The sequence below is a fragment of the Nilaparvata lugens genome, chromosome 3 (assembly GCF_014356525.2).
Source record: "Nilaparvata lugens isolate BPH chromosome 3, ASM1435652v1, whole genome shotgun sequence".
Classification (NCBI taxonomy): Eukaryota; Metazoa; Arthropoda; class Insecta; order Hemiptera; family Delphacidae; genus Nilaparvata; species Nilaparvata lugens.
Window position 1 is genome coordinate 82,684,431 of NC_052506.1, and position 16,781 is coordinate 82,701,211.

At 33.6% G+C, this 16,781-nt stretch overlaps 1 protein-coding gene across 19 annotated transcripts in view; it reads right to left on the bottom strand.

Annotated features, from left to right (window-relative positions):
• The window catches only part of LOC111043296 (serine/threonine-protein kinase MARK2), a 284,820-nt gene that overhangs the window by 76,970 nt on the left and 191,069 nt on the right, over window positions 1-16,781 (bottom strand). For 15 of the 19 annotated variants that reach the window (XM_039424818.1, XM_039424806.1, XM_039424805.1 and 12 more), the window contains one exon: window positions 5,116-5,274. In XM_039424818.1, the coding sequence (XP_039280752.1) occupies window positions 5,116-5,274 (159 nt within the window). Of the gene's footprint in view, window positions 1-5,115; window positions 5,275-14,292; window positions 14,653-16,781 lie in introns of all 19 variants that reach the window. The other 4 variants (XM_039424822.1, XM_039424819.1, XM_039424821.1 and 1 more) reach the window with 1 other exon arrangement.

The window sequence follows — 16,781 nt, forward strand, 5'->3', positions numbered from 1 at the left end:
ACTCCCAATACATAGAATAGAATAGATTTATTGGCCATTAAGTACACAGTTTATACAATAGGCTTTGTCATTAAAGGAAACATCTCATTATCAAGATTATAATACAGAAACAATGGAAAGTGAAAATGAAACCTATACAGAGTGAGTCATATGTATGGGAATCCTTCAATAAGTTGGTGACTGTTGTAGATATTATAATACTGTATCTTTCAAGACACGTTATTGGTCAAATACTCTACCTTTTGATGTACAACTGAAGTTAATCCCTCATGAGGGAATGACTTAGGGGTTGTAACTCGAATATTTTAAATGTAAACACCCATTGTGTTGTATATCATTTTAAAGGCCTTTGTAAAACAATAAAGATGACATAAATTAAAAATGTTATACAATACTTGTATCCAAAATGGCGGCAAATTTTTTAGTTTCTAAGGAAATGAGGGGTTGTAACTCAAATATTTTAAATGTAAACACCCATTGTGTGATACATAATTTTGAAGGCCTTATCAAAACAATAAAGATGAAATAAATTAAAAATGTTTTATGATACTTGTATCCAAATTGCGGCTGATTGAACTATGTCAATAATTTCTTAAAAAACTAAAACTTCAATCAGCCGCCATTATGGATAAAAGTATCATAGAAAACTTTAATTTATGTCATCTTTCTTGTTTTGAAGAGGCCTTTAAAATGATGTACCACACAATGGGTGTTTACATTTAAAATATTCGAAATACAACCACTCATTTCCTTGAAAACTAAAACTTCAATCAGCCGCCATTATGGATAAAAGTATCATAGAAAACTTTAATTTATGTCATCTTTCTTGTTTTGAAGAGGCCTTTAAAATGATGTACCACACAATGGGTGTTTACATTTAAAATATTCGAATTACAACCCTCTAAGTCACCCCATTATGAGGGGGTTGAAATTCAGTTGTACGTCAAAAGGTAGAGTATTCGACCAATAACTTATCTTGAAAGTTACAATATTATATCTACAGCAGTCTCCAACTTATTGAAGGGTTCCCATGAATATGACCCACTCTGTATATTGGCTGCCCATTGTGGCAAATTCCCATATATCAGTAACAGTGTTATAATGGGAGTATTGCCACTTAGCCCGGACCAGCGAGTATGAATAGTCCCACTAGAAATCATATGAATAATATTTTCACTGTTAGACTGATACAAATATTTGGGACTACAGTTTTATGAAGCTTAATTGGAGAGGATGACAAGACATTTCTTGCTCATTGTTCTGTCGAAAACGTTTCAATTTCTACCAATTTGTCAGTAATTAAATGTATTTCCAACAAAATTAGAAGTTTTGATCTACAAAATCTTAGCTGACTTCATTCAAAGAAACTACTTCTGGAAATAATTATTGAGTCGAGGCTTATTCATTCATACAATAAGTACACCATCAAAAAGGAGAGAAAAAATTAGATAACCTTGTGCTATTCCTCTCCCAAATTTAGATAGGGTTATACATAGTCCGAAATAGTTCAAGTCTTGTAGTTCTTCACTTCACAAAATTATTTCCAGTCCTTGAATATGCACACAAAGTAGATTTTTATATTAAGACGGTTCAAAACCAAAAATCGAACAAATATTTTACATTATATTTGTAAGATGAATTTCTAGAAGAAGCTATTATTTCTGTGAGCCTATGGAAACATTTAAGAACCTATTTATTTCTCTCTTGAAAATAATAAACAATTGCAGTAGGCCAATTTGTTATAGGAAGTAGTATGCGCAATTTGAATGGATTAAAATAGTAGATTAATTACTTTTTGACTTATGCCAACACGAAATCGAAACGTTATTAAACTTTTGAAAGATAATTTGCAATTCATTGGCAATCAGAGAAATTATTATTATTGTCCTATTATATTAAGCGAGCAATTTCTGTATTTTTTATAACTGTTTTTTTTTTTATATCTGGTTATTTATGTTCAACGGATCTCGAAAACGGCTCTAACGATTTTTAAGAAATTTGGAACATAGTGGGTTTATGATATAAAAATTCGATTGCACTATGTCTCATCCCTGGGAAAACTCGCTGATGGACATTGAAAGGATAATTCATCCTTGGCTGAGTGACCGAGTGAGTATGTGAAAAATCAAAATATCGCATCCCCAAAGTTCATAAGATGACAAATAGTCAGCGTGAAATGTAAACACGATCTTTTTAGAGAATTGTGTTCTGTTTATCAATAAATAAAAATAACGATCGAAGCTCGCTGCCCCGATATTTTATTGACAAACAGAACACAATTCTCTAAAATGATTGTGTTTATATTTCACAGCACATAAGTCATCTTATGAATTTCGGGGATGCGATATTTTGATTTTTCACATACTTACTCGCTCACTCACATTTTTAATATCCACAGCTGTTTCAGCCAAGGATGAATTATCCTTTAAATGTATTTTCCCAAGGATGAGACTTAGTGCAATCGAAGGATAATTTATCCTTGGAAGAACAGATGTCTGTATAATTTCGTCGTCTGTCGATAACAGAAGATGCGTGTGCCTGTGTGGGAGATCAGCTATGTAATCATTCAATCAGCTTACCGTATCTCGCGAGAAATATCATCTAAAAGTTTTATCAAAATAATCGATTTGTTGACATGACATGGTTAATCACTCTAAATTAGAGTAGGATCATAATCAAAGTTAATCATTATTTTACAGTTTTAAGTGATTAGTGAGTGTTATTTTGTTATTCAATTTGGTTTGTAAACAATCTAAATTCGAAATTTTCTGTTTATAAATATTTTGACTCGAAATTGGTCCTGAATTCAAGTGTATGGAACATAACCAACTTTTTGGACCATTCATAGTGTATAAATCAAAATTCGGGGAAGAAACAGTTTTGGGTTGTGCCTGTTTGTCCTTCCTCAATCATTTTGAAGAATCGTGTTCTGTTTATCAATAAACTAGCCGTCAGGCTCGCTTCGCTCGCCATATCCGTCTAGCCAGGGGGCTCCGCCTTCTGGACCCCCGACTGGATCGTCCGAGTATGAGATCAGCAGGCTCGCTTCGCTCGCCTGCATTTTTCATTTGAGCATTTTTATCATATGTTAGGACAATCCAGTCGGGGATCCAGACTAAACGTCTGGTTAAACGGATATGGCGAGCGAAGCGAGCCTGACGGCTAGAAATATAATATTCCCAGGATTGAAGTAGCAGTGCCCAATCAATTTTTCCGCGATAAATGCATTTAAATCTCCAACTTGGTGCCAACCTAACAAAGTCAACTCAACTTAATGCCAACCTGACAAAATTATTAATTTAGTTGCCAGTTAACAACTGTTTCGAAGAGGTACTCTATCTAGATTATAGTTCTATAGTAACATATGATATGGAAATTTCAATTTTAATTAAGAGATTGGGAGAAGAAGAATATACATGCTAAAAGACGAACTTTAAACCCTTAAAAACAACCCTTAGAGTTGAAATATTGCCAAAAGATTTCTTAGTGCGCCTCTAAAGGGCCAACTGAACATACCTACCAAATTTGAACGTTTTTGGTCCGGTCGATTTTTAGTTATGCGAGTGAGTGAGTGAGTGAGTGAGTGAGTCAGTCAGTCAGTGAGTGAGTGCCATTTCGCTTTTATATATATAGATAAATTACGAGCGAAGCTAGGTGCCCCGATATTTATTATTACCTTACTTTTTTAGAAAATATTCATGAGTGCTTGTAAACACAGCACGATAACTGGACTTTGCTTTCGAATGATATTTATGCTTGAAAAACTGCACTCTATTTCTGCACATGATACAACAACGTTTACATTCGGTGCTTCAACTTCAAGGCCGAATCAATCCAGAGTCACAACATTGGCACACTTCATTGTCGTAATTAATTAGAAGGAGGATTGTCAACAACAGAAACAATGCATTCAGCATTCGCCCATAGCGACTGGTTTAAACCAGATACTTGAGATATTTAAAGTGCTTCGCAAGCTAAACACTGTCAACTACAACATAACTCACACTTGAATTTTGTATTAGATGCTGCTTATTAATTGAGCCATCAATGAAGCCTGGTTTTCATTAGTAGAGTTAGTATTGAATGAAAAAGACTAAGAAATTGTCAAAAACCACAGATTTATTGATACTTAGAAAGATCGGTTTCGATTATTACACCATTGTCAATCTCTTATAAACTCTGTCTGAGTTTATCAGAGATTGACAATAAAAAAAATTTTATGGTTCTGTCAATCTGTGGTTTTTGACAATTTCTTAGTCTTTTTCATTCAATATGAATAATTACCACAATATCAACTTCTCAACTACACAAAAAGTAGAGTTAGTGGTAGAGTTGACTGGACAAGTACTAACTATCTTGTGAACTGGCCCAATGAAAACGTTTATGGTAGAGTGATAGTTTTTAGTATAGTAGAGTGGTATAGAACCGTGGGATAGTAGGTTAATCTACCACTTGCCTTCCCTCACCACCGCTTCCCACTCTACTCTACCACTACTATGCTAATGAAAACATTGTCGAGCTAGTAGAGTAGAGTCGTGCCGTAGGCTATCAAGTTTAAGAAATATTGTTATTTATCAAAAATTGAAATTGAAACTTATTTGTCAAATAGCTACAAAATTTGTCTGTTGTTGACAGACATTATCTACAATCACAAAATAATAACAGTAATAAAATCAACAAAATTGCAAAATTTTAGAAGTATACAATAGCCTACATTAAAATTAACAAGATTATGTGATAATATAAATATGATAATAATGTAAATCAAAGTAAATTTGATAGTAAAAAAGTATTAATTTATGAAAAAGTCTTCAAGTGTTAATCTATTAAAAAGTATTAAAATTTCAAGTTTAGTTCTGTTCACTAGACAACACACTTCACCTACTATTCTCAATTGTAGTGAAATCTACAATGAATCTATGGATGGCTGAATTATGAGAACTATTAATCTATTCATCACTGTAATTGGCTCTCTGAAAGCACAGCATCGACTAAGTCTGATCGACAACTTGGCAACTGTGCTTCTTTCTATGAAGTACTAGTATTGGCTAAACTACTTCAATTTCTCTGCTCAGCATATTCCTTCAAGTCGGAGGTTGTTTTAAATGGACTCACCTCTTTACCCGTGGGTACATGCTTGGCAAGTTTGACCTTGGCAAAGTTGCCCTTGCCAATGGTCTTGAGTAGCTTGTATTTGCCGATGTGCGGCTCATCTGCAGTGCGGCTTCTAGACGAGGAGACTCGGCCTGTCCCTGTGCCTGCACTCTCTCCTGACTGCAACACACAACAACAAAAACTAGCATCAGTAAAACAACACAACAAATCTGGTGTGGCGCACTCACACAACTTTCCTTGCCGTTATGAAAATTTATCACCTAACGCTAGTGTTCACGCGCATCTCAAGTCTACTGTTCAAAGATCCAAGCCAGCTGGTGACAGGACAATAACGCTGGAGACACACGAAATCTGCTATCTCTTCATAGTGAATGATTTAATAGAATCAACAGTTTGCAATTTAAATAATAACATTTTCTCGAATTTCGAGCTAATTTCCATTTTTAGGTGAAAATGTAACAAAACATTAATAGAGATTTTCATGCTCAATCCTTTCCACTTGAAATTTTTTGTTTTAATTGTATCTGAAGACTGATAATTGGAATCTAAATTCAAACTGCATAGATGGGGCGGAGCTCCAGGAATTTTTACAGATATGGGACTTGTGGCAGTTGAAAGAGCTAATCAATGACTATTTTAGGTATAAATTTAATCAAAATCGTTGGAGCCGTTTTAGAGAAAATCGTGAAACCCTGTTTTTGACCATTTTTCCGTATTTTATCCGCCATCTTGAATTTCATTACATCGAAATTGTTCGTGTCGGATCCTTATATTGTAAGGACCTTAAGTTCCAAATTTCAAGTCATTCCGTTAATTGGGAGATGAGATATCGTGTACACAGACGCACATACACTCATACACACACACAAACACACACACCAATACCCAAAAACCACTTTTTTGGACTCAGGGGACCTTGAAACATATAGAAATTGGAGTACCTTAATTTTTTCGGAAAGCAGTACTTTCCTTACCTATGGTAATAGGGCAAGGAAAGTAAAACATACTCAATACTAAAGTAGTGCACAAATTTCAACAAACAATACTACAGTAGGCGTCCCGTTGTTTTGCCTCCGTGACGTTTAAATAGCATATAGGCAAGGTACAGTTCGCGGGGTAATATTCAAGGATTTGCAAAAACATCAGGCTTCAGAGGGGTTGATAGAATTGGCTAACTCGGAATTCGCTGACTCCTTGTTAAACTGTCGTATGAATCAAAACTGCTCTGATCATATGGTATTGATTCATATGGCAACTCAGCGAATTCAGAGTTAGCCAATTCTATCAACCCCTTCAGAGACCTTAGATCCCAAGATGCAGAAAGCTCTCTACACAGAGGTGAATGACAAAGTTTCAACGTATCACCAACAATAAAAAGAGCATATTGAACGAATGTCAGCTGATATACTGTGATGTGCTGAAGAACGTAGTTCCAAAAAGCTACTTGTGTATCTTTTTGGATGCGACGCGTTGCTTCTGAGAAGATAAAGAAGAGCATCTGTTGCTTATAGAAAGATACATTAAAGCTTCTTGTTGTATATCTTTTCGAATGTAAAGCGTTTGCTTCTGGGAAGAAAAGAAGAGCATCTATTGCTTATGGAAAGATACATTAAAGTTCCTTGTGTATCTTTTCGGATGCAACGCGTTGCTTCTGAGAAGATACTAAAGAGCATCTCCTGCTTATGGAAAGATACATTTTCAAAAATGTTCGATGTTTTCAAACGGGTAGTATTGGAGCCGATAGGCAAAGCTACAGGACCAGGACTGTACAGTCCATAATTTATTATATTAATAATAAGCTGTACAGTCCTACTTTGTTCTGCGTTGATGTATTACTACTCACTAGCCGCTTATATTTTTTTTATGTACCTTTTTTTATTTGGATTTCAACTATTTCTCATACATATTATTTAATTGTCTTTTTAAATCACTTGAAAATGGCATTAGTAGCCGAAACATGTCGTGACAAATTAATTTAAAATTATTCAATTTATTTAATTAATTTATTTATTTATTTAATTTATTTATTTATTTAATTTATATTTTCATTTATATTATTTGGTTATATTTTATTATACTCATATTGTCGCGCTTGTTGTTGAATTATCTTATTTTTTAAATAGTTTTTTTGAGAGTTGAATTATGTTTATTGCCTTAAATTGTTGAATTTGTGCTACTAACTTATATTGTTTTTTTATAACTTCTACATTTATTTCATCTTTTTACTATCTATTTATTTTGATTGCCGTTGGTTTGCTTTATTGAATTTGTAATTATTATGATGGAAAATTTGCATGTATATTACTTTTATATTTATTATTGTCTTGTTATTCTGTATCCTCTCACATTATTGTACTCAAGTTAAAAATTGGTGTAGCTTAACCGTTGAAAATCAAATAAATAAAAAATAAGTATCAACAAGATTACTTGAGAAAAACAATAAGATTCAATGAAATCATAATTTCCTACTTGTAGCATTGGATAAGCTTCCAACAGCCTACTGTGTAACCTATGTAAATTGTAAATGATTACAATTCATGGAAATAGAACAATATCTTAAGATAATAATACAATACATAAGAGAGCTAACAATACAAAAAAAACTTTTATTGAAATTCAACTATAGAGAGAACTGTAGACTATACATAATGTTATAGGAAATTGACTTCTGAAAGAACGAGCAAAAAAACTGCGTTTTACGATCAATGATTTGTAGTAACTTCAATAAATGTTTTTTCTTATCATTGAAATGGCAGACAATGAAGATAAAAAGTAAATTCAAAGATAAAATTAATTGTTGATAAATAATTACATTAATAGGCTACTAATAATTCGACTAACCTGCAAACCAAAACACACTTTTTTCCGAATCATGTTCTAAGCTGTCTAAGTTTTGTAAAAACTTCAAACCAATTCTATCTACATAATTATTACAACAAGAATTATTCAACAAAAGTAAATTGAAACAATGAAATTTGATATTGACAATTATGTGAGAGATTGTTCTATAAACAGAATAGAAAAATATTTAAAACTAACCTCAATTATTGGCATGCTAGTTCTCATCAACAAAACACTGAAGTATCGAGACTATATCGATAAGTTTCTAATATCGATAAGATTGTGATATCGATAGAATTAATATTAAAATATCAAAATTGATGGCGGGAGATACGAAATACTTTTTCATAAAAAACGTTCATAATGAATTATTCTTGTTTACTATTGCTAAGATGATTAAAACTTAATACAATATTTTAAAAGATATCTTATTTCACCTCATTTCAAAAGAACAATAATTCAGTTCAGCAAAGAAGGTGTTGAGGCAACTCTTTTATAATAAAGATTTGAAGCATGAATTGACATAAATTTTATAAAATAATGGTACGAGAAGCAAATTACAGGTACAGGAAATGTCTGAATACCATAACCAATACCATAATATTTTGAGTGAAATATTTTTCATGTCTTTCATTGTTTTTAAATATCAAAATTTTTAGTTTAGTCTTTAGTTTTGAAGTGGAAATTGGACTTTTTGAAGTGAAAGTGAAATCTTAACCTTATTCTTTTTGACACTTGTATTTGTAAAAATTTGGGAAAAGACAAAAATTTTGGGCTATGCCTGTTGTCTTCTCCCAATCATATTATATTTATTATAATTATTATAATTATGATCTGTAATGACAATGGAATAAATAAATAAATAACACGATTTAGATACACAGTATAACCGCAAGTGATAATTATGATCTTGTCACAATTTTTGGATTATATTTTAAAAATGAATTGACTGCAGAACGATCAAGATAAATTTCTCATACATTCTTCAATTGTAAAGAATTTTTATGAGTGAAAAAACGGACATGTACTTTTATAGGCCACTTGTATTGTAGTTCAACAGCATACATTATTGTATTGAGTCACAACATCTTGCGCATTCTAAGGACTTTGAGGGCTTCTAAGGATTTCAATCAGAGACTTGTATGCATTAGCCTACACATAAATCGAATAAAAATGTAGATGTTTATTATTACATCTTCACCACCATCTACAACGCTCTATGGGATCGAATACAATGACATAACATAATCATAATGCATTACACTCTGAGGATTTCATAGGTGGTAGTAGTAGTAGTAGTATATTTAGAAATTAATAACATGGAATGTAGCTTGACCTATGCTATTATCTATAATTATACTATTATCTATCTATTGATCGAAAGTAGTTCTGATCTTCTATCAGAATAAGAGTTAGACTTGCAATCACGCACAGAAAATTCAACAGCAAACCTTCCACCAACTATAAAACAACTTAGACAAAAAATCCCTCAAAATGTACGCCAACCATACACTGGGAGACTTGAACTAGAAGCTAGTGACTAAAATGATAGACTCTATAAAAAAATGTAGTAACAACATGATTGAAAATACACTCAAATCTTCACTAGAAATTCTAAGTGAAGTACAAGAATACTCCCACATAGGAGTATTCAATGAAATATAACAAATTTCCTTAAATATTCACAACACAAATATGAATAATCTGAAATATTCACCAACTTATGAATAATCTGAAATATTCACCAACACAAATATGAAATCTGAAATATTCACAAACACAATCAGGCCAACGTTTTATTACGCTGAATGAACTTTTGTAGACGAGAATTATGGAATTGTAGATTTCTCAAACCAATTCACAAGCACAGACTGGCCAACTTATTATTTTACAGAATAAACTTTTGTAGAAGAGAAACGTACCGCAACGGCCACTATGCGGTAGTACTCTTCGAGACTGACTCGATGCACCCGGACACTCCCGTCCGCGTCTTCCTCCATCCCGTCAATGTGCCGTCGTCGAGTCGTGCATCTAACCGCACTTCCAACTCCAACTGATCAATATCATCCGTCTCCCCAGCCACAATAAATTAAGGACACATGAATGTCGAAGCTTTTAATTGACGAGGGCAATCGACTTGCCCACACCATCTGAATATCAGTTTTAAATTTAGACTCCGGTGCAATTGTGTCCCATGCTAGTGTGACAGTGTGTTTACAGACAAAAGTCAATCACTCTTCATTGCACACTACACACTACACACAGGGTCGGCACGGCACGGCGCATTCCTTCCTCGATTCAAGCAACAATTTTTTCCAATGTCATCTTTCCCAATCACAACTGTCACAACAATGTATCATTTCGTTCCAGTGCTGCAATGTTTTGACACATCAATTTCGAATTTCTATTTTCGTACTGTACTATCATAAGTCTGATACGCAAGTTGTTTGTTTGATGCACGAGTTTATTTGATTGATACACAGGTTTGATGGTTTGATACAGAAGTTTTTTATACACACTTCGTTTTTGGAATTAAGTTCGCGTTCTAGAGGTGTGTACAGATTTACGCGCCGCGAACATGAGCAATTCACTTTTAATCAGCTGATGCCAAGCTTTTTATATCTGTATCTTACCCTTTCAGTAAAAATACAGATATAGTCAGCTGATTAAAAGTTTATTGCTCATGTTCGCGGCGCGTATATCTGTACGCACCTCAAGATTTACACATTATATTCAATAGAACTTTATCTATACAAAAAAAAACTCAACAAACACATAAATAACAAGGTTCACGTTATAATGGAAGTGTTTGATTAGCAATGGTATTGCTATCCTTGTCTATCATTCAACAAAGCTGATAGCGCTACCTCTTTCTCGCTTTGCTTTGTTGCCAGATCGTCTTTTAACAATGTAGGATTAGTAATAAGTTAACAAAATATTTCTTCTTAATTATGAAAATTCTTTATGAAATTGTTGAAAAATATAATATCTTGCTTAATGAAATATAATTGATTATTTTAAACGAAAATGAACAGTTAATATATTACATCAATGAACCTGTATCAGCTACCGTCTACAGAAGGCATGGACAAGACAGAGGATCGGCAATGGTTTTCTCCTATCTTTCACCACTGTCATTATAACGTGGACCTCACTATAGGCTACCACACCAAATTTCAATACACAAGTTTGTTTGTAAGATACATAAGTTTGTTTGTATGATGCACAAGTTTGATTTAGAAATTGAGTTTGCGTTCTGAGCTTTCTACAGTCCATTTCAATACTTCTATACAAAAGAGCTCAACAAACATAATAGGCCTAGGCTACCACACCAAGGACCGAACGGAGGAGGATCAACACAAGGTCTACATAAATAGCCTAATATCGGGGACCGAGCTTCGCTCTGCAGTACAAAAGCATAACAAATGTATTACGAAAGAAGAAATTATAATAACATTCAAACAGAAATGTTCCATCCAATAACAGTAATTGAGATTAATTCCCAGAGGAATGCAAACATTTCCCACACAAAGGCCCAGTTGCACAAAAGCCGGTTACATTTTAATCCTGATTAACTTCACTTGAACCAAATCAGAGGAGACCATTTCAAAAAGATGGATCTACTGGAATTAATCAGGATTGAAAATAACCTGGCTTTTTTGCAACCGGCACTAAGTACCTGATTGAATGATTACAAAAGTTCAACAGCTGAGTCATAATTTTGACACAGTCCCACACACATGAACTCGCTCACTCACTTCCATCACCAACAGACGACGAAAATAATTATTATCAGATGTTTTTCCAAGGATGAATAATAATTATCCTTTTAATGTCCTTCAGCGAGTTTTTTTCTGGGATGAGACCTACTGCAATCGAATCTTTATATTATAAACCTACTATGTTCTGAATTTCGTGAGAATCATTAGAGCCGTTTTCGAGATCCAGTGAAATACAAACATCTAAACATATAAACAGAAGCTGCTCGTTTAATAGTATAGGATTTACTATCCTTGGGATGGAAACACAGCTGAAATTCGGAGATATGAGTCAAGACGTTCACATGAACACTGGAGAATCTGCTTAGAAAACTTGTTAGAATAGATGCTTATGAACCAATACAGTGTCCTCCGTAATCCTGGTTAGGGAAGAATCAATATCCACAAGCAACAGAAGCAGAGACAATCAATAGACACAGACCTGGTTGCACAAAAGCCGGTTAAATATTAACCGTGATTAATTTCACGAGAACCAATCAGATAATATCTTTTTGATAAGACGGCTTCTCTGATTGGTTCTCGTGGAAGTAATCACGGTTAAAATTTAACCGGCTTTTGTGCAACCGGCCCACACTGTCACAAAAGCCGGAGCACCACATTAGACGCCTCAGTCCATTGACGACAAGAAGGACGAGACCATATTAGGCGTTTTCAGAGTCGACAGGGCAAGAAGCTCTCCGATGTTTGGGTTGCAGTCTGAAAAAATACCTGATATGGTATCACCCTGAGCTGCTGAGCAGTGATTGGCTAGATAAGAATTGATCATGGATCTTGAAATTCACCTTATTGCAAATCTCTCAACACTCAAATGACATGTTCTAATTTAGACTTCTACATAAAATAATTTAGACATTGCATTTCATTTATTATCTCAACGATTTTCAAAATCAAAAGCAGTTTTGTCGGAGTTTTCCGCATAAGAGATACTTTATTACTGAGAAGATCACGAGTTGTTGTTAATCGACGAATGACGCACTCTCGCAAATAACTGCGTTATCTATTGCAGCGTCAAGCTTTGCAGCTCTGAGTTTTCATTCCATAACAATTTTAAAACTAGCAACAAAAACAAATAAATAAACAACTTTTGAAGAATTCCATGAATCTCTTTGATCTTACTTGTACAATTCTCTTAAATCTCTCAATACTTGTTCGATTTTCAAGTCATATAACGTTCTATTGAAATCAACTCAATACTTCATACTTCTTGATATTTGAATTGAACAAGAATCGATTAATATTATTGATTATAAATAATTAATATTTATTTATTTATCACATTGTGTACAAATACTTAACATGAGGAAAGGCACAACAGGTTCATGCCCAAAACTGTCCTATTTCCAATTTATACTATACTGTCCAAACCAAAATGTTGGTTATGTCACTTTCACTTATAAAAATACAATTTACGCTCTTCAATACTCAGATAAACGAGCAAATTTTGAATCAAATAGATACTATTAGAGTCTATAATCAAAAAATCTAGAACAGTAACTTGATAATTATTCAAAAAGTCTAAATTTTGAATGAAACTAGAAATTTTTGAGCTTAAAATTTCACACTTTACACTTTATATTGATGATTAATGTGACAAAGTTTGGTGCAATGTAAAAATAATATTGCACATTAAAACAATATTGTAATTAAACATTAAACACCAATTGAACATCGAGATTATGAAATAGATAACAGAATAATATAAAACACATCAATTTTATAATTCAACTTATTCTAAAATCGAGTTACGACTCAAATTTTACGTTTCTTTGACTTTGTTCTTCATCATAATATTCTGTAATTATTATTCTTTGAGAATATTAATTGTAAGTTATACCGTAATACCGTAAAGGCGGATTCCAACATACAGTGCTCATGTCCTGTGAAGTGTGATAATTCACAGGATTTCCAATGGGACTATTCATACTCAGCACGGCAGGGCGTGTAGTCTCATTGAATTTTTTTGGTTAATATATTAATATATTAAATTAATGGTGATTTGAGTGTGATATTTTTGTTTTTTATTCTGTTTTCATCAGTGAAAATTTAAAAATCTTAGTTTTCGTTGTTTTTGAGTGAAAATGGACTAAATTTTAGTAAAGTGAAATCATAACCCTATTTTGGACTTTTAAAATGTTATCTAAATTTAGGAGAGAAATAGTACAAGGAGTATCCTTAGTTTTTCTTCCCCAATCAGTGCTTCTTTGTGATAAGTAGAAATAAATAATAAATAAAATAAATATATCCACGTACACTGACAATGATACATGTGAATTTTCATAATTAAGATGAAATATTTTGTTAAATAAATCTACATTGTTTAAAGACGATCTGGCAACAGAGCAAAGCGAGAAAGAGATAGCGCCATCTGCTTTGTCGAACGATAGACAAGGATAGCAATACAATTGCTAATCAAACACTGCCATTATAACGTGGACATCACTGTGATCATAAACATGTTATCTCATGTAGGCTGATCAAATAGTATCACAGAGATTGTGTGAATGACAATAATAATTCTCACTGCAATATTTTTATATGACGGATAATTACAACTCACCGGCGTCAACCAAGGTACGGAGGGCACAATGGGCGGAGGCACATGAGGCACCTGAGTCACGTGACTCATGTGAGGCACTCTGTAGACAGGTGAGGCAGGAGCCGAAGGACTCTGCTGCTGAAGCCACGTCGTGTAGGGCACTTTCACGCTCATGTCGGCGACAGGCATCTAGACCCTTCTTGCAAGATCACCAAATCGTCGATATTCCACTGTATACACTATTTGTCACATACCTTCTTCATCACTTGAAACTCGAATCTAATATCACTGTATATCTCACTATAATCAATGGTCTGTAATCCATTCATTATCTTTCACAGTCCACAATTATTATTCCTCAAATATATTCCAGTACGCGCACTGTAAATTAATTTCAGACTTTCCTAAATATCTTAAATTGAAATTCACTTTATTAATTGAAATTAAGTTTCTTAAGGGCCAGGCCAGAGAGCGATATGCGATCCTTTAGGTTTTTATATCTATATCTTGTTTGTTTAATTTATTGTACAAAACACTATAATCATAATATAATTATGACCGTGGAGGAAAAACTATGCCGAGTCTGTTCCATTTTGTCAACCTATCTTAGAGACCGATCCAAGTTATAGTGCCAGTTGCACAATAGCCGGTTGAATTATAACCGTGATTAATTCCACGAGAACCAAACAGAGACGCCGTCTTTTCAAAAACGCCTTCTCTGATTGGTTCTCGTGGAATTAATCACAGTTAAAATTTAACCTGCTGTTGTGCAACCGGGCCATAGATTTAGATACCTGAGGGCACAGATACAAGCCTATATCTATTTAGTCTATGCTAAAGGATAGCAGACAGCTCACTGTATGGTCGGTCCGTAATCCACAAATATTTTCTAGGACGAGCTTTGTGTGAATTGATAACTTTCCTACATTCGAATAGACAACTTTTTGCAGTCGAAACAGGACATTTCCCTAGCAACAGATAACAGAGACAGGAAATAGAGGATTGCACAATCTACACATGCGCACAGTTTATCACTTTTAGTCTATGTTGTCTAAAAACGTTGCATGGAAAACTACTCATGTTCCTCCTATACGAAACAAAACCATGAGAGGGATACGCTATAAAATAGGATTTAGAAGATAGATATAATATTTTCCTCCTATATGATTTATTCCTATACGAACAAAAACCATGTGAGTGAGAGAAATAATAAGTTAGATAATGATATATATAGAAGACTCACATCAACAAGTTGAGATTTATAGCTGTGCTCAAGAAAGTCACCATCAGTTTTGATGATAACGAGACAGATATGGAGAAGCACTGAGCAATACTAAGAAACACGAAAATTCAACACAAATATTTGAAATGTTGAAGCCATTATGAGGAAAACGAGAGATATCAAGAATACTGTACTAACAAAATTGGGTTTCAATTTGCAACAAGCATCAATGCCACTGAATTTTGAACTGAATGAATAATCTCAAATTGAAAGAGTTTCAATCACAAATGAAGGCTCCACTTTTGAAAAGAATATTTTACGGTTTGTCACCGCATAGAAACACGATAAAACTAGAACAGATCCAGTTGACAACGCAGAGAAAACGAGCGACATCTGCTTTGTAAGGAAAAGCATTCAAATGCAAAACGATTCTCACAAGTAAAATAATTGCATCACATCTTGACCTCTCATTTCAAGCAATTTGGCTCTCTCAAATTATTAGTAAATGGACTGAGAATTTTCCTTGACACGAAATTGTCATTCGAGGCGATAACAAAACAGCTAGAAATGAAACGCTAAACCCATTTCTCGTGCTTTCAGGTTTCACTGTCAAGTTCTATAAGAACGGAGATATTATAGCGTAAAAGACGTGACTGAAACAGGATGATACAAAAATGTTCAGAGTTGGGAATTTTTTCTACAATTAAAACCACATGCATGAAGAGGTATTTTCATATAATTGGTATGCATTTGGTAATTTCAGATTAATCTCTATGTCATGATTGAATTTCATCATTATATTGAACCGAAAATATAGAGGCAATCCAGCTGCTTGATGTTGATAATCTGGTCAGGAGGCTCAAAAGAACAAAACCGCATGAGTTAGTGAAGTGAAATTTGTGTTGTGAATTGATGGCTTGAAGCTGGTGTTAGTGATAGTGAAATGTTCATCCCTTCAAACCAAACAAATTATTATTGGCCTACTAACTTGATTGTATGAAACTATTTTATAGGATACAAACTAGACTAATTAATTGTAGTCAAAAACTAGACAAACTGAATCATAGGATGAGGTTTGAAAAAGTCCATTTAGTAAAATTAGGATAAAATAAATAGCTTATTAGTCTCTGACTAGGTGCTAATTTTTAAATAATAATAAAAATTATATTGAACCATACACTGACAAAGTTTATAACATAACGATATTCTCTATTGTTGATCCTAGGATTCAATAATGAAACCCAATTTAGTTTGATTATACTACCGAATTCGAGTAATTGTACTTGGA